This window comes from Erythrolamprus reginae, chromosome 13 (assembly GCF_031021105.1).
Source record: "Erythrolamprus reginae isolate rEryReg1 chromosome 13, rEryReg1.hap1, whole genome shotgun sequence".
Lineage (NCBI taxonomy): Eukaryota > Metazoa > Chordata > Lepidosauria > Squamata > Dipsadidae > Erythrolamprus > Erythrolamprus reginae.
This window is the reverse complement of record NC_091962.1, coordinates 12,465,460-12,489,213: the sequence shown is the minus strand read 5'-3', so window position 1 is coordinate 12,489,213 and position 23,754 is coordinate 12,465,460. Positions and strand designations below refer to the sequence as shown.

Below are 23,754 nucleotides of genomic sequence, written 5' to 3'. Positions count from 1 at the left end.
TCTTGTCCAACCGCTTGCAGAAGGAAGGAAGGAACGAAGGAAGGAGGGAGGGAAGGAAGGAACAAAGGAAGGAAGGATAACACAGTTAGAATGTCTTCTTGTCCAACCCCTTGCAGAAGGAAGGAAGGAAGGAAGGAGGGAGGGAGGGAAGAAAGGAACAAAGGAAGGAAGGATAACACAGTTAGAATGTCTTCTTGTCCAACCCCTTGCAGAAGGAAGGAAGGAAGGAAGGAGGTAGGGAAGGAAGGAGGGAAGGAAGGAACAAAGGAAGGAAGGAACAAAGGAAGGAAGGATAACACAGTTAGAACGTCTTCTTGTCCAACCCCTTGCAGAAGGAAGGAAGGAAGGAAGGAGGGAGGGAGGGAGGGAGGGAAGGAAGGAAGGAACAAAGGAAGGAAGGATAACACAGTTAGAACGTCTTCTTGTCCAACCCCTTGCAGAAGGAAGGAAGGAAGGAAGGAAGGAAGGAAGGAAGGAAGGAAGGAAGGAAGGAAGGAACAAAGGAAGGAAGGATAACACAGTTAGAACGTCTTCTTGTCCATCCCCTTGCAGAAGGAAGGAAGGAAGGAGGGAAGGAAGGAAGGAATAAAGGAAGGAAGGATAACACAGTTAGAACGTCTTCTTGTCCAACCCCTTGCAGAAGGAAGGAAGGGAGGAATTAGGGAGGGAAGGAAGGAAGGAAGAAAGGAAGGAACAAAGGATAACACAGTTAGAACGTCTTCTTGTCCAACCCCTTGCAGAAGGAAGGAAGGAGGGAAGGAAGGAAGGAAGGAAGGAAGGAGGGAAGGAAGGAAGGATAACACATTTAGAACGTCTTCTTGTCCATCCCCTTGCAGAAGGAAGGAAGGAAGGAGGGAAGGAAGGAGGGAGGGAGGGAAGGAAGGAATAAAGGAAGGAAGGATAACACAGTTAGAACGTTTTCTTGTCCAACCCATTGCAGAAGGAAGGAAGGAAGGAAGGAAGGAAGGAGGGAGGGAAGGAAGGAAGGAAGGAAGGAACAAAGGATAACACAGTTAGAACGTCTTCTTGTCCAACCCCTTGCAGAAGGAAGGAAGAAGGGAAGGAAGGAAGGAAGGAACGAAGGAAGGAAGGATAACACAGTTAGAACGTCTTCTTGTCCAACCCCTTGCAGAAGGAAGGAAGGAAGGAAGGAGGGAGGGAGGGAAGGAAGGAAGGAGGGAAGGAAGGAAGGAAGGAAGGAAGGAACAAAGGATAACACAGTTAGAACGTCTTCTTGTCCAACCCCTTGCAGAAGGAAGGAAGGAAGGAGGGAAGAAAGAAAGGAAGAAAGGAAGGAAGGAAGGAACAAAGGATAACAGAGTTAGAACGTCTTCTTGTCCAACCCCTTGCAGAAGGAAGGAAGGAAGGAGGGAAGGAATGAGGGAAGGAAGGAACAAAGGAAGGAAGCATAACACAGTTAGAACGTCTTCTTGTCCAACCCCTTGCAGAAGGAAGGAAGGAGGGAAGGAAGGAACGAACGAACGAACGAAGGAAGGATAACACAGTTAGAACATCTTCTTGTCCAACCCCTTGCAGAAGGAAGGAAGGAAGGAGGGAAGAAAGAAAGGAAGGAACAAAGGATAACAGAGTTAGAACGTCTTTTTGTCCAACCCCTTGCAGAAGGAAGGAAGGAAGGAAGGAAGGAAGGAAGGAAGGAAGGAAGGAACAAAGGAAGGAAGGAAGGAACAAAGGAAGGAAGGAAAACACAGTTAGAACGTCTTCTTGTCCAACCGCTTGCAGAAGGAAGGAAGGAACGAAGGAAGGAGGGAGGGAAGGAAGGAACAAAGGAAGGAAGGATAACACAGTTAGAACGTCTTCTTGTCCAACCCCTTGCAGAAGGAAGGAAGGAAGGAGGGAGGGAAGGAAAGAAGGAACAAAGGAAGGAAGGATAACACAGTTAGAACATCTTCTTGTCTAACCCCTTGCAGAAGGAAGGAGGGAGGGAGGGAAGGAAGGAAGGAAGGAACAAAGGATAACACATTTAGAACGTCTTCTTGTCCAACCCCTTGCAGAAGGAAGGAAGGAAGGAGGGAAGAAAGAAAGGAAGAAAGAAAGGAAGGAAGGAACAAAGGATAACAGAGTTAGAACGTCTTCTTGTCCAACCCCTTGCAGAAGGAAGGAAGGAAGGAAGGAGGGAAGGAGGGAAGGAAGGAACAAAGGAAGGAAGCATAACACAGTTAGAACGTCTTCTTGTCCAACCCCTTGCAGATGGAAGGAAGGAAGGAGGGAAGGAAGGAAGGAAGGAACAAAGGAAGGAAGGATAACACAGTTACAACGTCTTCTTGTCCAACTGCTTGCAGAAGGAAGGAAGGAACGAAGGAAGGAGGGAGGGAAGGAAGGAAGGAACAAAGGAAGGAAGGATAACACAGTTAGAACGTCTTCTTGTCCAACCCCTTGCAGAAGGAAGGAAGGAAGGAGGGAAGAAAGGAAGGAAGAAAGAAAGGAAGGAAGGAACAAAGGATAACACAGTTAGAACGTCTTTTTGTCCAACCCCTTACAGAAGGAAGGAAGGAAGGAAGGAAGGAAGGAGGGAAGGAAGGAACAAAGGAAGGAAGGATAACACAGTTAGAACGTCTTCTTGTCCAACCGCTTGCAGAAGGAAGGAAGGAACGAAGGAAGGAGGGAGGGAAGGAAGGAACAAAGGAAGGAAGGATAACACAGTTAGAACGTCTTCTTGTCCAACCCCTTGCAGAAGGAAGGAAGGAAGGAAGGAAGGAAGGAGGGAGGGAGGGAAGGAAGGAAAGAAGGAACAAAGGAAGGAAGGATAACACAGTTAGAATGTCTTCTTGTCCAACCCCTTGCAGAAGGAAGGAAGGAAGGAAGGAAGGAGGTAGGTAGGGAAGGAAGGAGGGAAGGAAGGAACAAAGGAAGGAAGGAACAAAGGAAGGAAGGATAACACAGTTACAACGTCTTCTTGTCCAACCCCTTGCAGAAGGAAGGAAGGAAGGAAGGAAGGAAGGAAGGAAGGAACAAAGGAAGGAAGGATAACACAGTTAGAACATCTTCTTGTCTAACCCCTTGCAGAAGGAAGGAAGGAAGGAAGGAAGGAAGGAAGGAAGGAAGGAAGGAACCAAGGAAGGAAGGATAACACAGTTACAACGTCTTCTTGTCTAACCCCTTGCAGAAGGAAAGAGGGAGGGCAGGAAGGAAGGAAGGAAGGAGGGAGGGAAGGAAGGATAACACAGTTAGAACGTCTTCTTGTCCAACCCCTTGCAGAAGGAAGGAGGGAAGGAGGGAAGGAAGGAAGGAACAAAGGAAGGAAGGATAACACAGTTAGAACGTCTTCTTGTCCAACCCCTTGCAGAAGGAAGGAAGGAAGGAAGGAGGGAAGGAAGGAAAGAAGGAAGGAACAAAGGAAGGAAGGATAACACAGTTACAACGTCTTCTTGTCCAACCCCTTGCAGAAGGAAGGAAGGAAGGAAGGAGGGAAGGAAGGAAGGAAGGAACAAAGGAAGGAAGGATAACACAGTTAGAACATCTTCTTGTCTAACCCCTTGCAGAAGGAAGGAAGGAAGGAAGGAAGGAAGGAAGGAAGGAAGGAACCAAGGAAGGAAGGATAACACAGTTACAACGTCTTCTTGTCTAACCCCTTGCAGAAGGAAAGAGGGAGGGCAGGAAGGAAGGAAGGAAGGAGGGAGGGAAGGAAGGATAACACAGTTAGAACGTCTTCTTGTCCAACCCCTTGCAGAAGGAAGGAGGGAAGGAGGGAAGGAAGGAAGGAACAAAGGAAGGAAGGATAACACAGTTAGAACGTCTTCTTGTCCAACCCCTTGCAGAAGGAAGGAAGGAAGGAAGGAGGGAAGGAAGGAAGGAAGGAACAAAGGAAGGAAGGATAACACAGTTAGAACGACTTCTTGTCCAACCCCTTGCAGAAGGAAGGAAGGAAGGAGGGAAGGAAGGAAGGAACAAAGGAAGGAAGGATAACACAGTTAGAACGACTTCTTGTCCAACCCCTTGCAGAAGGAAGGAACGAAGGAGGGAAGGAACGAAGGAGGGAGGGAAGAAAGGGAAGGAAGGAAGGAAGGAGGGAAGGAACCAAGGAAAGAAGGAACAAAGGAAGGAACAAAGGATAACACAGTTAGAACGTCTTCTTGTCCAACCCCTTGCAGAAGGAAGGAAGGAACCAAGGAACAAAGGAAGGAACGAAGGAAGGAACGAAGGAAGGAAGGAACGAAGGAAAGAAGGAACAAAGGAAGGAACGAAGGATAACACAGTTAGAACGACTTCTTGTCCAACCCCTTGCAGAAGGAAAGAAGGAACGAAGGAGGGAATGAACAAAGGAGGGAAGGAAGAAAGGAAAGAAGGAAGGAAGGAAGGAAGGATGGAACGAAGGATAACACAGTTATAATGTCTTCTTGTCCAACCCCTTGCAGAAGGAAGGAAGGAAGGAAGGAAGGAAGGAAGGTAGGAAGGAAGGAAGGAAGGAAGGATGGAAGGAAGGAAGAAACGAAGGAAGGAACGAAGGATAATACAGAACGTCTTCTTGTCCAACCCCTTGCACAAAGAGGAAAGGAAGGAAGGAAGGAGGGAAGGATGGAAGGAAGGAAATAAGGAAGGAAGGAAGGAGGGAAGGAAGGAAGGAAGAAATGAAGGAAGGAACGAAGGATAACACAGAACGCCTTCTTGTCCAACCCCTTGCAGAAAGAGGGAGGGAGGGAAGGAAGGAAGGAAGGAAAGAAGGAAGGAAGGAAAGAAGGAAGGAAGGAAGGAAGGAAGGAAGGAAGGAAGGAAGGAAGGAAGGAAGGAAGGAAGGAGAACACTGGTAGAACGTCTTCTTTTGGTTTCTACAGAACCTCAACCACTTCGTCACCGGGTGGATTGACTGGAACCTGGCCCTCATCATGGGAGGGGGTTCCAACTTTGTTGGCAATCACATGGACAGCCCCGTCATTGTGAACCCCCTTAAAGATGAATTCTACAAACAGCCCATGTTCTATCACCTGGGACATTTCAGGTAAACTCAGCCGAGATGGTTTTGCACGGTGTGGAGAAAGAGGTGGGCAAGAAAAACAATACTACAAGTAGCATTAGCATTTAGCATTTGGACTTATGTACTACTTCACAACGCTTTTACAGCCCTCTCTAAGCGGTTTACAGAATCAGCCTCTTGCCCCCAGCTATCCTCATTTGACCCACCTCGGAAGGACGGAAGGCTGAGTCAACTTGGAGCCGGCGGTGAGATTTGAACTGCTGAACTGCAGCTAGCAGTTATCTAAAGTAGCCTGCAGCGCTGCACTCTAACCACTGCGTAACCCCGGCTCTTACTACAGAACGGACTCATCTAGTGGCAGGGACTTCCACAGGCTGCTGAGGAAGCAATGGACGGAAAGAGACAGTTTTACATTTGATTGTTTGTGAATTAGATTAAGGTAGAGTACTGACTTCTGTCCAGTGATACCGGCTAACAGCTTCTCTCTTCCGGACAGCAAATTCATCCCTGAGGGCTCCGTCCGAGTCGGTTTCAAATCCAACTGCTCGTTTCAGATCTTCTGTAAGTTGGAGACTTCAGCTTTTCTGACACCCGACGGCACTGCGGTGGCCGTGGTGTTGAATGAGTAAGTGCTAATAATATAATAATAATTTATTAGATTTGTACGCCACCCCTAGGCGGTATTAAAACTGAATGAATAAATAATAATAAATAAGAGACAGAGTAGCCCACAGCTGCATAACAGGCAGAGAAAGAAATTGAAAAGAAACCTAGTTTCTCAGCCTGTAAAACAGACAGTAAGAGATTTGTATTTCCAAACTTGCAAAAAAAAAAAAAAATTAGTTTGTCAAACATGTACGAGAAAATAGGTGTAATGATATCACGGATATGAATACAGGAAACTGGTACAAATAAATGTGGATAGTAAGACAGGGACGGTAGGCACACTGCAACAATATCGCAAAAAAAAAGCCTCTAGAGTTGTTAACCTGATCCTACGCAGCTTCTGCTCAGGCAATCTCACACTACTCACAAGAGCCTACAAAACTTTTGCCAGACCCATCCTAGACTACTGCTCATCTGTCTGGAACCCATACCACATCTCAGACATCAACACCCTTGAAACTGTCCAAAGATATTTCACCAGAAGAGCCCTTCACTCCTCCACTCGAAACAGAATATCCTACGAAAATAGACTAACAATCCTGGGCCTAGAAAGCCTAGAACTAAGGCGCCTAAAACACGATTTGAGTATTGCCCACAAGATCCTATGCTGCAATGTCCTACCGGTCAATGACTACTTCAGCTTCAACCGCAATAACACAAGAGCACGCAACAGATTCAAACTTAATACGAACCGCTCCAAACTTGACTGTAAAAAATATGATTTCAACAATCGAGTTATCGAAGCGTGGAACTCATTACCGGACTCAATAGTGTCAACCCCTAACCCCCAACATTTCTCCCTTAGGCTATCCACGATTGACCTCTCCAGGTTCCTAAGAGGCCAGTAAGGGGTGTACATAAGTGCACTGATGTGCCTTTCATCCCCTGTCCAATTGTCTTTCCTTTCTTTCACCTATCTTATATATTCTCTTCCTTTCATATATCCTCTTCTCTAAGTTCACTTTCACCCTCTTTTATATTATCACATGTCTATCTTTCTTCCTATGTATTTGTGTATTGGACAAATGAATAAAATAAAAAATAAATAAAAAACTTGTGCATTTATTTTTTTATTTATTTTATTTTTTTATTTTGTCCAATACACAATGAGGGTTTTAGTGGGTGTATATCTACATACACATAGTAAAATACATGATGAAGGTTATAGAGGAGAAGATACTCATAGTAAAAAATATCTAAGAATAGAATAGAAAAGAAGGTATAGTAATAGAACATGTCAATGAAAGAATAGAAGAGATAGAGGAATAGAGGAAAGGTATGGGAGATATAGGAGAGCAATAGGACAGGGGACAGAAGGCACTCTAGTGCACTTGTACTCGCCCCTTACTGACCTCTTAGGAATCTGGAGAGGTCAACCTTAGATAATCTAAGGGTAAAGTGTTGGGGGTTTGGGGATGACACTATGGAGTCCGGTAATGAGTTCCACGCTTCAACAACTCGGTTTATGCATGCTCTCCTACAAACCTCTTAGGAATGGGGTGAGGTCCACGACAGACAATCTAAGGTTAAAGTTTTGAGGGTTTCTGGAAGTAATAACAGAGTCAGGCATTGCTCACTCTGCAGCTAGTCGTATTTTCTGCAATCGACTATGGAGCAGTTTGCCTTCAGTTTGTATCTATTGTGTACTCTTTTATTATTAAGGTTGAAGCTCAAGTAGTCATCGACAGGTAGGATAATTATTTGTAGCAGATTAATTTTGTGTACTACCCATAAGTCAAACCACAGACAGTGTAGTTCTAGGTTGCCCAGGCCCAAAATTTTAAGGATCCTGGTGGTGTAAGGATTCTATTGTGAGAAGATGAGTGGCGTACTCTTCTTGTGAAATACCTCTGCACCTGCTCACTTGTATTAATTAATTTATTAGATTTGTATGCCGCCCCTCTCTGTAGACTTGGGGCGGCTCACAACAGCAATAAAACAATTCAGGACAAATCTAATAATTTAAAAACATTTTTTAAAAAACGTTATTAAGCAGACATACACACAAACAAACATACCATACATAAATTGTATAGGCCCAGGGGAGATATCTCAATTCCCCCATGCCGGGCGGCAAAGGTGGGTTTTAAAGAGTTTACGAAAGGCAAGGAGGGTGGGGGCAGTTCTAATCTCCGGGGGGATCTGGTTCCAGAGAGTTGGGGCCGCCACAGAGAAGGCTCTTCCCCTGGGACCCATCAAACGACATTGTTTAGTCGACGGGACCAGGAGAAGGCCAACTCTGTGGGACCTAATGTCCGATATATAGTGTGAATTCCAAGCAAAATGTATTCGAGAATTACATTAGATTATCCACGGTTGACCTCTCCTGATTCCTAAGAGGTCAGTAAGGGGCGACTACAAGTGCAGTAGAGTGCCTTCCATCCCCTGTCCTATTGCTCTCCTATATCTCCTGTACCTTTCTTCTATTCCTATATATTCTATTCTTTCATTGATATGTTTTATTCCTATATCTTCTCTTCTCTTCTTTCTTAGATATATTTTACTACAAGTATCTCCTCTATAACCTTCATTATGTATTTTACTATGTGTATACCCACTCTAAAACTCTCATTGTGTATTGGACAAAATCAATCAATCAATAAATAAATAATAAATAAAATCCAGGAAACCCAACCAGACCAGCTAATTCTATTTTATTCTACTTTATTGTACTTTAACACAGGGTTTCCCAACCTTGGCAACTTGAAGATATTTGGACTTCAACTCCCAGAATTCCCCAGCCAGCATTTGCTGGCTGGGGAATTCTGGGAGTTGAAGTCCAGATCTCTTCCAGTTGCCAAGGTTGGGAAACACTGATTTAACAGAATCTTGGAAAGTTGGAAAGGACAAATATCTCACACCTCCCTTGACCAGAATTTCTCCTCTCTTTTCAGCTGGTTTCTCGATATTCCTTTTACTATCTCGGACGATCGGGTGGGTTACATTAAGGACCGTGCCAGAGCTCACTCCATCCAAACCTACCTCTGGAGGAGGTCCTGAGTCGGTCAAGGAAATCTGCTTCTCGACCAGGAATGGCAGGCTCTGGAGAGAAGAGGCCTTGGGTCACAGCCCGCAACTCACACATTGAACCCGCAGCCCACAACTCACTCCAGCTAAACCAGTGGAACGTCTGCTTCTGTAGCAGAAGCAACAGCTAAACCCCCTTCTTATGGATAAGCAAGTAGTTGTAGACTCCTCAAAAGTGGCAAGACGTGGAAATATCTGTTGTGGTTGGCTCACCGTCAAGCTCCTTTGGTCACGGACTTTGAGGAGAATGAACGGGGTCCATCTGGGTATCATAGGCCAGTGTGTTTATCAGAGGAATCGGAAAGTGAGAGTGAGGGAGAGTTAGGGCCTGGGGACCCTCCAGAGACTGCAGAACCCCCCCCCAGCTGTGGTAATATTGGAGTCAGATGCGGAGGGGGATATTGTGGACCCCATATTAGACGCTAGGCTAAGAAGAATGCAAGGGAGATAATATCTCCAGCGATGTAGATCTAGGCATTGAATATTTCTATGCATGGGTTATCATCTCCGATAGTATAAAAGGGGGGGATGATGGGAAGTTTATTTATTATTATTTATTTATTATTTAGATTTGTATGCTGCCCCTCTCCGCGGACTCGGGGCGGCTCACAACAAGGCATAACAAATCGTAACAAATCCAAATAAATTTAAATAAAAAGTTTAAAAAGAACCCCAATATACTAACAATTCTGTGTTAGCAAAAGTTCCATTGCAGAAGTTCAACATTCCTCTATGGAGAGAGATAGAGCTAGCTGCCAAAGTATTTCTCCCTTAAATCCTTCTGCAACCCTGCAAACCTAGTTTTGAATTTAGGAATTTGAATTTACGACTTTCTTTTGGGCGCTTGTAATCAGCTGTGCCAATAACGCTGGACTTTTGGCAGGCGAACTGACAGTCCTCTGATTTCATTGCCGTTTCCAGTGTGTTTCTTTGTAAATAGTGTAAATACTTTGTAAATACATAGTGATTTCGCTTCCGAGTCTTCATTGGGGCTTGATTACTGCTAATTAACCGGGTTGGACAGAATAATATCAATGATTGGTTACAACCCTAGTTGCTATATGAAGGAAAGCTAAAATACCTTGTTCTCCCATTCTTGTTGGGGCAAATTCACAGGTATCTTGCAAATGTATCAATCTAAGCTTCCTGCAGTTCATTTGTGGTTAAGTCTACACTTGAAAAGCTGTGAATGCTGAAGGTTGCCATTTGCCATTTAGTTTAGCAGAGACAGGTTACAAGCGGTGTGCCACAAAGGGGCTGTTCTGGGTCGTATTCTTTTTAATATGTTTGTGAGTGACATAGCGGAAGATTTGGTAGGGAAGGTTTGCCTTTTTACCGATGACTCTAAAGTGTGCAATAGGGTTGATATTCCTGGAGACGTCTGTAATATGGTAAATGATTTAGCTTTACTAGAAAATGGTCAAAGCAATGGAAACTGCAGTTTAATGTTTCCAAATGTAAAATAATGCACTTGGGGAAAAGGAATCCTCAATCTGAGTATTGTATTGGCAGTTCTGTGTTAGCAAATACTTCAGAAGAAAAGGATTTAGGGGTAGTGATTTCAGACAGTCTCAAAATAGGTGAACAGTGCAGTCAGGTGGTAGGGAAAGCAAGTAGGATGCTTGGCTGCATAGCTAGAGGTATAACAAGCAGGAAGAGGGAGATTATGATCCCGCTATATAGAGTGCTGGTGAGACCCCGTTTGGAATACTGTGTCCAGTTCTGGAGACCTCACCTACAAAAAGATATTGACAAAATTGAACGGGTCCAAAGACGGGCTACAGGAATGGTGGGAGGTCTTAAGCATAAAACGTATCAGGAAAGACTTCATGAACTCAATCTGTATAGTCTGGAGGACAGAAGGAAAAGGGGGGACATGATCGAAACATTTAAATATGTTAAAGGGTTAAATAAGGTCCAGGAAGGAAGTGCTTTTAATAGGAAAGTGAACACAAGAACAAGGGGACACAATCTGAAGTTAGTTGGGGGAAAGATCAAAAGCAACATGAGAAAATATTATTTTACTGAAAGAGTAGTAGATCCTTGGAACAAACTTCCAGCAGACATGGTAAATAAATCCACAGTAACTGAATTTAAACATGCCTGGGATAAACATATATCCATCCTAAGATAAAATACAGAAAATAGTATAAGGGCAGACTAGATGGACCAGGAGGTCTTTTTCTGCCATCAGTCTTCTATGTTTCTAAAATATTATTTTACTGAAAGAATAGTAGATCCTTGGAACAAACCTCCAGCAGACGTGGTAGATAAGTCCACAGTAACTGAATTTAAACATGCCTGGGATAAACATAGATCCATCCTAAGATAAAATACAGGAAATAGTATAAGGGCAGACTAGATGGACCAGGAGGTCTTTTTCTGCCGTCAGTCTTCTATGCTATGTTTGTTCTTTCACATCTTTCAAAGTCTACAGAGCTACATGACTTTACAACCAACTTTATGTCTTGCTTCACTTTATGACATGCTATGGGTCGCAGCAGTTTGCTACTGGCTCTATAGAAGTGGTCTGAACCAAGAGGGACACCCCCCGCCCGGGCCCGTGGGACTTCTGGAAGGGGAGGGGTCGAGAGGGGAGGGGCCAGCCAGCAATTTAACTACCGGTTTGCCTGCGGAGAGGGGCAGCATACAAATCCAATTAATAATAATAATAATAATAATAATAGTACCTACTATTCTTCTATTCTGTTTTTCTTATAATATCCTTCTTAATTGATACATTCTATTCCTAAATTTTCACTTCTCTTCTTTCTCTTAATATATATCGACTCGAGTAACCTTCATTGTGTATTGTTGTGCATTGGACAAAATAAATAAATGAACCCAAAATAAATTTTAAAAAATGAAATTGGCCCGAACCGGCTGAATCCCACCATTGAATATTGAGGAAAACAAGGAGTGGGGTACCATCTTGCTTCCATATCTTCATAAACAAACTCTTCGATGTCTTGATAAATGACTTAGATAAGGAAATAAGAAGGGAACTCATCAAATTTGCAGAGGACACTTAGCTGGCAGGAATAGACAACACCCCAGATGAAAAGCTCAGGATCCAAAAAGATCTCGACAAGGCTCGGACCATGGGCCCTACCCAACAACATGAAATTGAATGTGGAGAAAAGCCAAGTGTTACACCTTGAAGTCCTAGTGAACAATCCTTTAAACATGAGGTAGACATTTGCTAATACGATGCTTGATTGTCTAAACAGAGGCACAGACTCAAAAACCACGCGAGGTTTTAGTACCGCTTGATAAATCCTTAGTGTTATGCCGGGCTATTGGCAATTAGCCCCCGGTGAGTTTGGAATAAGTTTCAAACACACACACAATCAAAAGGAATAAAGCAAGTTTATGAAACAGTATTGAAACACAAGTTCTGAGAAGGGTCAAATTACTCTCACCCGAAAGTCTTAGAATGTGGAAGCGTGCCAAAAAAAAGGAGTAGATAAGACAGTTGTAAATCCACACAGCTACACACACCAAAAGTCCTCAAAAGTTCTTTAACCATGAAATATCCAAAGTTTACTAAAAGTCCTTGAATACTACAAGCTCTCCATGCTGTAGCAATCTTCTTTCAAAAATCTATTTCCCAAATGGATAAACGCCCACAGCCCATGCTTCCCAATGCCTGTATTTATCACAAATCCATAAACATAATTACCCCTTGAACAGGTCACTTATCTTCTGAGAACCCTGCGCAACTGTTCCCTTCGTGCCACAAGCCCGCGCACATGGGCATCCACAAGTGGGTCCTCCTCTGATTCTGATGACTGACTGGTGGGCTGGCTGCACCCATCTCCCTGTCTCCCCCCAGTCTGCCCCTTACTGTGAGCCACTGTCCGATTCTGCTGGCAACAAAACAAGGTCTCTGATAAACCAAGGATTCCCATAAATCAACATCAAAATTCCCCACTGCAGGAGCTGGCCCAGAGCCAACCACAACACCTAGTAAAATCACATTTGGAATACTGCATCTAGTTTTAGTCACAATATAACAAAGGAAGATGTTGAAACTTTGGAGAAAGTGCAAAGAAGAGCAACTAACATGATTAAAGACCCGGAGACCAATAGATAAATTATAACTATCAAATTGAAAGGAACATCTTGCCGGCGCGGAGAATGGCGGCGGGACCGGACAGAGGTCGGAGGCTCGCGGCGCCGGCGGAGAGGTGATGAGAGGAATTGTGGGGAGCAAAGGGAGCCGAGTCCCCTGCTGAGATGGATCCCCAGCTCGACTCCGGAGGTGAGAGGTCCGGTGCCGAGATGGTGATGACTGGGAGCGGCAGAGACAACACGGGGGAGAGAGAGAGAGAGAGACAGCGGGGAAGAAATGGAGTCCAGTGTCGGAAGCTAGCCGTAACACCAACAGACGAACGAGGACATTTAGGGGCAATTAAGTTAGCCCCCTCCCGTTGGCACCAGTGGGTGAGAGCTACTGGGGGCCAAGGGGAGTCAAAAAACTGAGGACTATTCTATTTACTCCCTTCCCCCCCCCCCTCCTTCCCCTCTTAACCTTAATTTCTGTGATCTATGTATATTACTGCTGAAAGACTATGCTCCCGGCGGACTGTGGATGAATTGAAGAACACTGCTTCCTTGTGGACTGTTTTTAAAAAGACACCCAGAAAGAGAGAAAATTTTAAGATCAAGGCTTTTTAAATTAGACTAAGACCTAAGACCTGTGAAGACCAGAAGAACATCATGCCTGGACTGACTGATTACTGATGATTGAAGAATATTTTTAAGATCTGTTCATACCATCAACGAAATTAATTTTATATTAATTTATATTAACTTATAATTTTAGTGTATATTGTATATAGTTATATTTTAACGGTTTTAGTGTTTTTAAATTGTTATTAACTGCCATTTTATACTATTATTAATTTAATTGATTTTTAACGTAATTGGGGTTCTAAGTAATGGATGATTGGGATAAATTTGCTTGTGGTTATGAATGGAATGACCGGTATGATTGGGTGGGTGGGGGTGGGGGGGGTGCGGTATGGATGAATTTATTGATAGTAGTGTGAATGATAGGTCTGGCCCACCTGATGCTCGGGAGGCAGGAGAGGGGGGGTCGCCGATCTCTGGGGGGCCAGAGGGTCGGAATATCCCTGTGTTGCTGGGGAGAGGCAGATATGGCGGGGGCCACAGAGTTAGCCATTCCAGGGGAACGAGGGATCGTTGCCTAATAACGGTCCCTTGTTCTGGCTCTGTGAGCCCAATCTTGGGTACTGGTGGTGAGTGTAACTCTGGCCCTGGGCTCAGGTTGCTGCTGCTGAATGCCAGGTCGGTAGTAAATAAAGCTCTCCTTTATTTATTTATTTATTTGATCCTGGATGAGGAGGCCGACCTGGCATGTATTACTGAAACCTGGCTGGGCCCGGAGGGAGGTGTTCCTCTCTCTGAAATTTGCCCAGCCGGGTTTCAGATATGGCATCAACCTCGACCCCAGGGAAGGGGGGGAGGAGTGTCTATTGTAGCCAGGGAGAGCCTTTGCCTGCGTAGACTCATTGCTCCGGAAATTGCGGGTTGCGAGTCTCTCTTGATGAAGTTGAACTTAGGGGTTCAGGTGGGCTTATTTCTCACGTACCTGCCTCCCAGCTGCGTGTCAAAAGCCCTGCCTGTGCTACTCGAGGAGGTAGCCGGGTTGGCGGTGGAGTTCCCCGGACTCATCGTCCTGGGGGACTTCAACCTGCCGTCACTCGGCGAAACCTCTGGGTTGGCACAGGAGTTCATGGCCACCATGACAGCCGTGGACCTGACTCAAGTAATACAGGGTCCGACTCACGAGGGAGGGCACGCACCTGACATGGTATTCCTTTCCGAACAATTGAGTAATGGTCTGAGACTAAGGGGCTTAGAAGTATTGCCTTTGTCATGGTCAGACCATTTTCTACTACGGCTTGACTTCCTGGCTCCAATCCTCCCCCCGCAGGGAGGCGGAACCAATGAAGATGTTCCACCCCAGACGCCTGATGGACCCACAGGGCTTTCAAACGGCGCTTGGGGTTATTCCAGAGGCACTCGTCCACAGTTCGGCGGAGTCTCTCGCAGAGGCCTGGAACAGGGCTGCGGCGGGGGCTCTTGATCGGATTGCGCCTTTGCGACCTCTCCGTGGCGTTAGACCCCGTAGAGCTCCATGGTTCAACGAGGAGCTCCGGGAGTTGAAACGCCAAAAGAGACGTCTAGAGAAGCGATGGAGGAAGAGTAGGTCTGAATCCGACCGAACACTTGTAAGAGCTTTTATTAAGACTTACAAAGTGGCGCTCAAGGCGGCAAGATGCGCGTACCATGCCGCCTTGATTGCATCAGCGGAATCCCGCCTGGCCGCTCTGTTTAGAGTGACCCGCTCCCTTCTTAACCAGGGGGGAGTTGGGGAGCCCTTGCAGAGTAGTGCCGAGGATTTTAACACGTTTTCCGCTGATAAAGTCGCTCGGATCCGGGCCGACCTCGACTCCAATTGTAAAACAGAGTCGACTGACAACGAGTCAGTCGAGGTGACTGGGGCACGTACTTGTCCACCTGTCTGGGAGGAGTTTGATCTGGTGACACCTGATGAAGTGGACAAGGCCATTGGAGCTGTGAGTTCCGCCACCTGTTTACTGGATCCGTGTTCCTCCTGGTTGGTTTCGGCCAGCAGGGAGGTGACGCGGAGCTGGGCCCAGGAGATTACCAATGCTTCCTTGGGGAGGGGAGTTTTTCCATCACTCTATAAAGAAGCGCTTGTGCGCCCCCTCCTCAAGAAGCCCTCCCTGGACCCAGCTGTGCTCAACAACTACCGTCCAGTCTCCAACCTTCCCTTTATGGGGAAGGTTGTCGAGAAGGTGGTGGCGCTCCAGCTCCAGCGGTCCTTGGAAGAAGCCGATTATCTAGGTCCCCGGCAGTCGGGTTTCAGGCCCGGTTACAGCACGGAAATCGCTTTGGTCGCGTTGATGGATGATCTCTGGCGGGCCCGGGACAGGGGTTTATCCTCTGTCCTGGTGCTCCTTGACCTCTCAGCGGCTTTCGATACCATCGACCATGGTATCCTTCTGCACCGGCTGGAGGGGTTGGGAGTGGGGGGCCCTGTTCTTCAGTGGTTCTCCTCCTACCTCTCTGGCCGGTCGCAGTCGGTGTTAGTGGGGGGTCAGAGGTCGACTCCTAGGTTTCTCCCTTGTGGGGTGCCTCAGGGGTCGGTCCTCTCCCCCCTGCTATTTAACATCTACATGAAACCGCTGGGCGAGATCATCCAAGGACATGGGGTGAGGTATCATCAATATGCGGATGATACCCAGCTTTACATCTCCACCCCATGCCCAGTCAACGAAGCGGCGGAAGTGATGTGCCGGTGCCTGGAGGCTGTTGGGGCCTGGATGGGTGTCAACAGACTCAAGCTCAACCCGGATAAGACGGAGTGGCTGTGGGTTTTGCCTCCCAAGGACAATCCCATCTGTCCGTCCATCACCCTGGGGGGGGGATTATTGACCCCCTCAGAGAGGGTCCGCAACTTGGGCGTCCTCCTCGATCCACAGCTCACATTAGAAAAACATCTCTCAGCTGTGACGAGGGGGGCGTTTGCCCAGGTTCGCCTGGTGCACCAGTTGCAGCCCTATCTGGACCGGGACTCATTATTCACAGTCACTCATGCCCTCATCACCTCGAGGTTCGACTACTGTAATGCTCTCTACATGGGGCTACCTTTGAAAAGTGTTCGGAAACTTCAGATCGTGCAGAATGCAGCTGCGAGAGCAGTCATGGGCTTACCTCGGTATGCCCATGTTTCACCATCACTCCGCAGTCTGCATTGGCTGCCGATCAGTTTCCGGTCACAATTCAAAGTGTTGGTTATGACCTTTAAAGCCCTTCATGGCACTGGACCAGAATATCTCCGAGACCGCCTGCTGCCGCACGAATCCCAGCGACCGATTAGGTCCCACAGAGTGGGCCTTCTCCGGGTCCCGTCAACTAAACAATGTCGGTTGGCGGGCCCCAGGGGAGGAGCCTTCTCTGTGGCGGCACCGGCCCTCTGGAACCAACTCCCCCCGGAGATTAGGACTGCCCCTACTCTTCCTGCCTTCCGAAAACTCCTTAAAACCCACCTTTGCCGTCAGGCATGGGGGAATTGAAACATCTTCCCCTGGGCATGTTTAATTTATATATGGTATGCCTGAGTGTATGTCTGTTAGTATATGGGGTCTTTTTTAAATCGTTAAATATTTTAAATCTGTTTAGATTATTTATGATTTGTTTCCACGTGTTGTGAGCCGCCCCGAGTCTTCGGAGAGGGGCGGCATACAAATCTAAGTAATAAATAAATAAATAATAAATAAATAAATAAATAAAAGTAGATTCAGAATATTATAAAACATGGAATTTGTTGTATGAGTGAACAAAAGAAAACAAGATAATATGTTGAACATTAGTGCTCCAAATCCTCGGAGAGGGGCGGCATACAAATCTAATAAATTATTATTATTATTATTATTATTATTATTATTATATTATTATTATTATTATTATTATTATTATTATTATTATTATTATTATTATTATGTCAATACAACTCAGCAAACGAGATCACTATGCCAGATTTTGTATTTCATCACCAGTCGGGCGCTTCCCAAGCACCTAGGACTGCGTGATGTAGCGGCGAATTATGTTTGCCAATCCCAGTAAAGCGGCCTTTTGCAATTGACAGGTGGAGGTTTTGTCAATTCCGATGGTTTTATTGGTGGTATTATTATTATTATTATTAGTAGTGGTAGTAGTAGTATTAGTAGTAGTAAGATTGCAAGGACAAATGGACATAATATGGTATTATATCAATACTTAGAAATATGTATACTAGTCATAGGTGCTATAATTAAGTCCTCAGAGAGGGGCAGCATATAAATCCAATACGTGAATGAATGAATACATAAATAAACAAATAAATAAGTTCCTTAGAGATGTAGAAATTATAATGATAGTAGAAAGAGAGGGAATAGTAAATAAGCGTAAAATAATAATCAATATATGTACCATAAAATAAAGGCATTAATGTATGTATGTATTTATTTATTTATTGGATTTGTATGCCGCCCCTCTCCGTGGACTCGGGGCGGCTAACAACAGTGATAAAAAAAGCATGCAATATTATCCAATACTAAAACAATTAAAAATCCTTATTATATAACCATGTATATATGTTTTGTTTGTGTTTCTGGTCGCTAAATTAAAAAGAAAGATGTTGAAACTTTGGGCAACGTGCAAAGAAGAGCAACTAAGATGATTAAAGGCCTTGGAGGCCAAAAGACCGAGTCTACGGAGAGGGGCGGCATACAAATCCAATAAATAAATAAAATATACAAAGAGCTGTTGCAGGATTTGGGAATGGCCTAGTCGATAGAAAATAAGAACATGTTATCAGTGTTCCAGTTTTTGAGCAGCTGTCCCCGAAGAAGGGGAGGTGGGTGCGGTCAACCTATTCTCCAAAACCCCTGAAGACAAGAAATTTAATGGATGGAAACTAACCAAGGAAAGAAGCAACCAGGGGAACTGCTTGCCACCAGAAGTTGTGGGTTGCTCCATCATTGGAGGCTTTTAAGAAGACACTTGACAGCCATTTGCCTGAAATGGTTTAGGGTCGGTCTCCTGCTTGAGCAGGGGGTTGGACTAGAAGATTTCCAAGTCTCTATTCTGATTGATTGATTCGTCCGAAGTCCACACACACATACACAAAGAGAGAGAGAGAGAGAGAGAAAGAGAGAGAGAGAGAGAGAGAGAGTGAGTTACTAGGTCCAGAAAGCCATTTACCCAAGGTTGAGTAGATAACAGCAGACAAGGGAAGAAATATCAATGCCAGCGTTCCAAATAACACCCGAGAAATAAATAGAGAGTCCAGAACAAGTTCCAATTTATTAACAGAGCCACGTTGGTTACAAACTGTAGTCAACCCAACACTAACTTTTCCTGCAGTCCTCCACCCAGGTTAATTTTCATCCCTGGTCCCCACACCCACAAGTTCATCACATGGACCACTCCGGTTGCCTCGACATCCACGACCCTCCCGTGTATTTCCAGCTGGTGCTGAAAAAAGGATGATCTTGAAACTTCTGGAAATAATTTGTTGCGGCTGGTATTTTTCCCACCCCTCCCTTATTCTACTTGTGGCAGGGCCAAAAGTCTCCAACTCAAAACGACAACGAATCCATGAAATTAAAGCTTTCCAAAGTAGTCTTGTCCTCAACAGAAGAATAGTTCGAATCCAGTCCAAACTTCCAAGAGTCAGATTTGTCAAAGAGTCCAAAGATCAGGATTTCAGGAATCCTCGAGCAGAAAGGCAGGAATGACACTAGAACTGGAGACCAGAAGGGGGAATTATGGTTCAGGGGTGCTCTCTTAAATAAGGCCGCAGACAGCTATCATTAAGATAGCTACTCCCTTGTGTAGCCTCATTCTGCTCTCCACTCAATTGTCCAGACTGAACGTCATCACTAGACTTCTCCTGCTGTTGTGATTGTGCCTGTGTTGCATCCACCAGGTGTCAGCAATGCAATAAACATCTGAGAAATAAATTAAGAGTCCAAACCTTGCCCTCCCCCCAAGTTCCAATTTATTAACAGAGCCATATTGGATGTAGCCAAACCGGTACTAACTTCTCCTACAGTTGTCCACCCAGGTTAAAGTTCATCCCTCGTCCCCACACCCGCAAGTTCATCACGTGGACCACTCCGGTTCTCTCCATCGTCCACAATCCACCCTTGTACTTCCGGCTGGTGCTGAACAAGAGATGACCTTGAATCTTCTGGAAGGAATTTTTTTGTGGCTAGTATCTTTTCCACCCCTCCCTAATTCCCCCTATCCTACTAGTGGCAGGCCAAAGTCTCCAACTCAAAATGATAGCTACGTCCTATGTCTACGTCCACTGGTTTAGCTGGAGCCGTTTCTTCAATGTGTGAGTTGTGGGATGAGACACAAAGTCTGTTTCCTCCAGAGCTTGCCGTTCCTGAGCGAGAAGCAAATTTCTTTGACCGACTCAGGATCTCCTCCAGAGGTAGGTTTGGATGGAGTGAGCTCTGGCGCGGTCCTTAATGTAACCCACCCGATCGTCCGAGATAGTAAAAGGAATATCGAGAGACCAGCTGAAAAGAGAGGAGAAATTCTGGTCAAGGGAGGTGTGAGATATTTGTCCTTTCCAACTTTCCAAGATTCTGTTAAAGTACAATTAAAGTAGAATAAAATAGAAGTAACTGGATGTGTTTCCCGAATTCTCGAACACAGTTTGCCCTGCTTGGAATTCACACTATATGTCGGACATTAATACAATTGAGCAAGTCTGCATTGGTTGCCGATCAGTTTCCGGTCACAATTCAAAGTGTTGGTTATGACCTATAAAGCCCTTCATGGCACCGGACCAGATTATCTCAGGGACCGCCTTCTGCCGCACGAATCCCAGTGACCAGTTAGGTCCCACAGAGTGGGCCTTCTCCAGGTCCCATCAACTAAACAATGTCGCTTGGCGGGACCCAGGGGAAGAGCCTTCTCTGTGGCGGCCCCAGCCCTCTGGAACCAACTCCCCCCAGAGATTAGAATTGCCCCCACCCTCCTTGCCTTTCGTAAGCTACTTAAAACCCACCTCTGCCATCAGGCATGGGGGAAGTGAGATACTCTTTCCCCCTAGGCCTTTACAATTTTATGCATGGTATGTCTGTACGTATGACTGGTTTCTATAATAATGGGTTTTTAACTGTTTTTAGTATTGGATTATTGTTATATGCTGTTTCATGTTGCTGTTAGCCGCCCCAAGTCTCTGGAGAGGGGCGGCATACAAATCCAATCAATCAATCAATCAATCAATAAGTCTGGAGGTATTTCACGAGAAGAGTATCCCCCTGGTTTGCTCACAATAGAATATCTTATGCCACCAGGCTTGAAATTTTGAGACAGGACAACCTAGAACAAGGCCACCTATGGTCTGACCCGTACATGAAATTATCTGTTATAGCATCCTACCTGTCAATTACTACTTCAGCTTCAACCTCAATAATACAACGAATACACAATAGATACAAACTCAAGGTAAACCACTCCACACTCGATTGCAGAAAATACAACTTCAGCAACTTCAGTGGTTAACGCCTGGAATGCACTACCCGACTCTGTTGTTATCTTGTACATCTTTGACCAACTAAATAATAGTTTTTCTTTTTGCAAGTTTGGAAATACAATTCTCTTACTGTCTGTTTTAGAGGCTGAGAAACTAGGTTTCTTCTGAACTTCTTTCTCTGCCTGTTGTGCAGCTGTGGGCTACTCTGTCTCTTATCTTATTCCTCCTTTATTCCATCTCCCACACTTCACACTAGCTGTGTGGGGTCCTCCAGATCCTCCCCACTTACTCGTTCAACACCACGGCCACGGCAATGCCATCGGGTCTCAGAAAAGCTGAAGTCTCCAACTTACAGAAGATGTGAAACCAGCAGTTGGATTTGAAACCGACTCTCACGGAGCCTTCAGGGATGAATTTGCTATCCAGAAGAGAGAAGACGTTAGCCGAAATCACCAATATCTAATTCACAAACAATTAAATGTGAAACTGCCTCCCTAATCTCCATTACTTTCTCAGTGGCCTGCGGAACTCCCTGCCCCTGGATGAATCCCATTCTGTAGCATCTGTAGTATTGTTTTTCTTGCCCACCTCTTTCTCCACACTGTGCAAAACCGTCTCGGCGGAGTTTACCTGAAATGTCCCAGGTGATAGAACATGGGCTGTTTGTAGAATTCATCTTTAAGGGGGTTCACAATGATGGGGCTGTCCACGGGATTGTCCACCCAGTTGGGACCCCCTTTCATGTCGAGGGCCAAGTTCCAGTCAATCCACCCGGTGACGAAGTGGTTGAGGTTCTGCAGAAACCAAAAGAAGACCTTCCAACTGTGTTATCCTTCCTTCCTTCCTTCCTTCTGTCCTTCCTTCCTTCCTTCTTTCCTTCCTTCCTTCCTTGTTGGACAAGAAGACCTTCCAACTGTGTTCTCTCTCCCTCCTTCCTTCCTTCCTTCCTTCCTTCCTTCCTTCTTTCCGTTCTTCCTTCCTTGTTGGACAAGAAGACCTTCCAACTGTGTTCTCTATCCCTCCTTCCTTCCTTCCTTCCTTCTTTCCGTTCTTCCTTCCTTCCTTCCTTCCTTCCTTCCTTCCTTCCTTCCTTCCTTCCTTCCTTCCTTCCTTCCTTCCTTGTTGGACAAGAAGACCTTCCAACTGTGTTCTCTCTCCTTCCTTCTTTCCTTCCTTCCTTCCTGGTTGGACAAGAAGACCTTCCAACTGTGTTATCCTTCCTTCCTCCCTCCCTCCCTCCCTCCCTCCTTCCTGAATAGGGGGTTGGACTAGAAGACCTCCAAGGTCCCTTCCAACTCTGTTATTCTGTTATCTTCAAGCCCACCCCTCTTTAATGAAGTTTTGGTTTACCGGCTCGGCTTCCCACCCCATCCTTGAAAAGAATGAGAAACCGCAAGGACATTTTGACATCCATCCCTGCCTTCTTTTATCGTCAAAGAGTTCAATATTTGGTTGGTAACAAGGGGTCACCTTACCGTCAGGATATTGCTGCTGTAAGCCGTCCCTCTCTCCCAGCTTCCTAGCGCAACCTTCACATCGCAGTCCATGTAACCATTGCAAGCTTCCGTGTAGAGCAGAAAGTAATCGGGGTAGAGGCGATGGGTAATGTCTAGAGTAAGTACCGTTGGGGTGTACCGGTCAAAGTACCAATGGACGGCAATGCCGGACACGAAAGCCCGCGCGGTACTATTGCCCAGCACCTGTCAGGGGACAGAAGGAAGGAAGAGGAGCCTCAAAACGGACACTCCGTGACTTACAATAGCCCACTTAAAGACTGTGTAAATTTTACAACAACGCTGGGGAACGATGGCCATTTGCAGCTTCCGCAGGGTCCCGTGATTAAAATTGGCAACCGAAATGATAAAAGTGGAATAATTGCTTATCTGTGGTGAAAGCTGCTTTTGTGCAAACTGCGTGTTGAAGTATGGCGGCATTCCTCGCTGCCGAGAAGTACGCTCTTGATATAATTATGATAAACTGTGCAAATTTAGACTTGAAATGACTCAGAGAGGAGCAGCTAGCAAGGAGGTTCTCCCCTGCTCATTAGAAATAATGTATAGCTTTGCAAACTCCGCTCGGGCGATTTGGAATGTGCCTTCGCATCGCAGCATTGTAACCGGAGTCGCTACAGCTTGAGCAGAACAATTGTTACGTGTGAATTACGGTCCTATGTCTCTAAACATGCAGTCGTAAGTCCATGATTCCCCCGACGTACCGTAGATACAGTTGGAAACCCACCTTATCGGCCCAATTCGGCAAGTGACACCTTCCATCATCAAGGATCAACAGATGGACGTCGGCATAACAGCTGGCGGCAAGGGCGGGCCCCAAGTCTTGAATGATAAAGTCGCGCTGATGTTGCGGCGAGAAATAATTGCCAGGGAAGTCTTCCCGGGAGATGAAGAGGGCCGTGACGGGTTCGTTCTGAGAGCTGAGCGCCCAGAAAGTGATATTGCTTCTGGCGTACTCTTCCAAGAACCTAAATTCCAAAATCAGAACGTTGGAATAATGTTAAGTTTTAGCGTGGCCTTGTCTTTGCCTAGAAAACAAAATATTTCACGCCCCTGGTGTTTTCCTATATTCCTGACAGTTAGAACAATGAATCGGTGGAACGACTTGCCTCCAGAAGTTGCGAATGGCCTAACACTGGAAGATTTTAAGGAGAGACCATATGTCTGAAATTGTAAAGGGTTTCCTGCCTAAGCAGGGGTTGGACTAGAAGACCTCCAAGGTCCCTTCCAACTCTGTTTCTCCTATTCTACTGTATTCTGTTCTGTTCTATTAACATAGAAACACAGAAGTCTGACGGCAGAAAAAGACCTCATAGCCCATCTAGTCTGCCCTTATACTATTTTCTGTATTTTATCTTACAAGGGATCTATGTTTATCCCAGGCATGTTTACATTCAGTTACTGTGGATTTATCTATCATGTCTGCTGGGAGTTTGTTCCAAGGATCTACTACTCTTTCAGTCAAATAATATTTTCTCATGTTGCTTTTGATCTTTTCCCCAACTAACTTCAGATTGTGTCCCCTT

At 45.5% G+C, this 23,754-nt stretch overlaps 2 protein-coding genes across 9 annotated transcripts in view; one reads left to right on the top strand and one right to left on the bottom strand.

The window, feature by feature from the left end:
* LOC139175245 (lysosomal acid glucosylceramidase-like) overlaps positions 1-10,091 on the top strand; it is a 52,816-nt gene extending 42,725 nt beyond the window's left edge. For all 4 annotated transcript variants that reach the window (XM_070766245.1, XM_070766244.1, XM_070766243.1 and 1 more), the window contains 3 exons: positions 4,791-4,954; positions 5,427-5,555; positions 8,491-10,091. In XM_070766245.1, the coding sequence (XP_070622346.1) occupies positions 4,791-4,954; positions 5,427-5,555; positions 8,491-8,596 (399 nt within the window). In that variant the 3' untranslated portion in view covers positions 8,597-10,091. The remainder of the gene's footprint in view (positions 1-4,790; positions 4,955-5,426; positions 5,556-8,490) is intronic.
* An 8,411-nt stretch (positions 10,092-18,502) lies between these two features.
* Positions 18,503-23,754, bottom strand: part of LOC139175423 (lysosomal acid glucosylceramidase-like) — a 53,760-nt gene continuing 48,508 nt past the window's right edge. For 4 of the 5 annotated variants that reach the window (XM_070766540.1, XM_070766539.1, XM_070766541.1 and 1 more), the window contains 5 exons: positions 22,956-23,196; positions 22,193-22,417; positions 21,348-21,511; positions 21,007-21,135; positions 18,503-19,752 (listed from right to left, as the gene is read on the bottom strand). In XM_070766540.1, coding sequence (XP_070622641.1) covers positions 19,647-19,752; positions 21,007-21,135; positions 21,348-21,511; positions 22,193-22,417; positions 22,956-23,196 — 865 coding nt within the window. In that variant the 3' untranslated portion in view covers positions 18,503-19,646. The remainder of the gene's footprint in view (positions 19,753-21,006; positions 21,136-21,347; positions 21,512-22,192; positions 22,418-22,955; positions 23,197-23,754) is intronic. The other variant, XM_070766543.1, reaches the window with a different exon arrangement.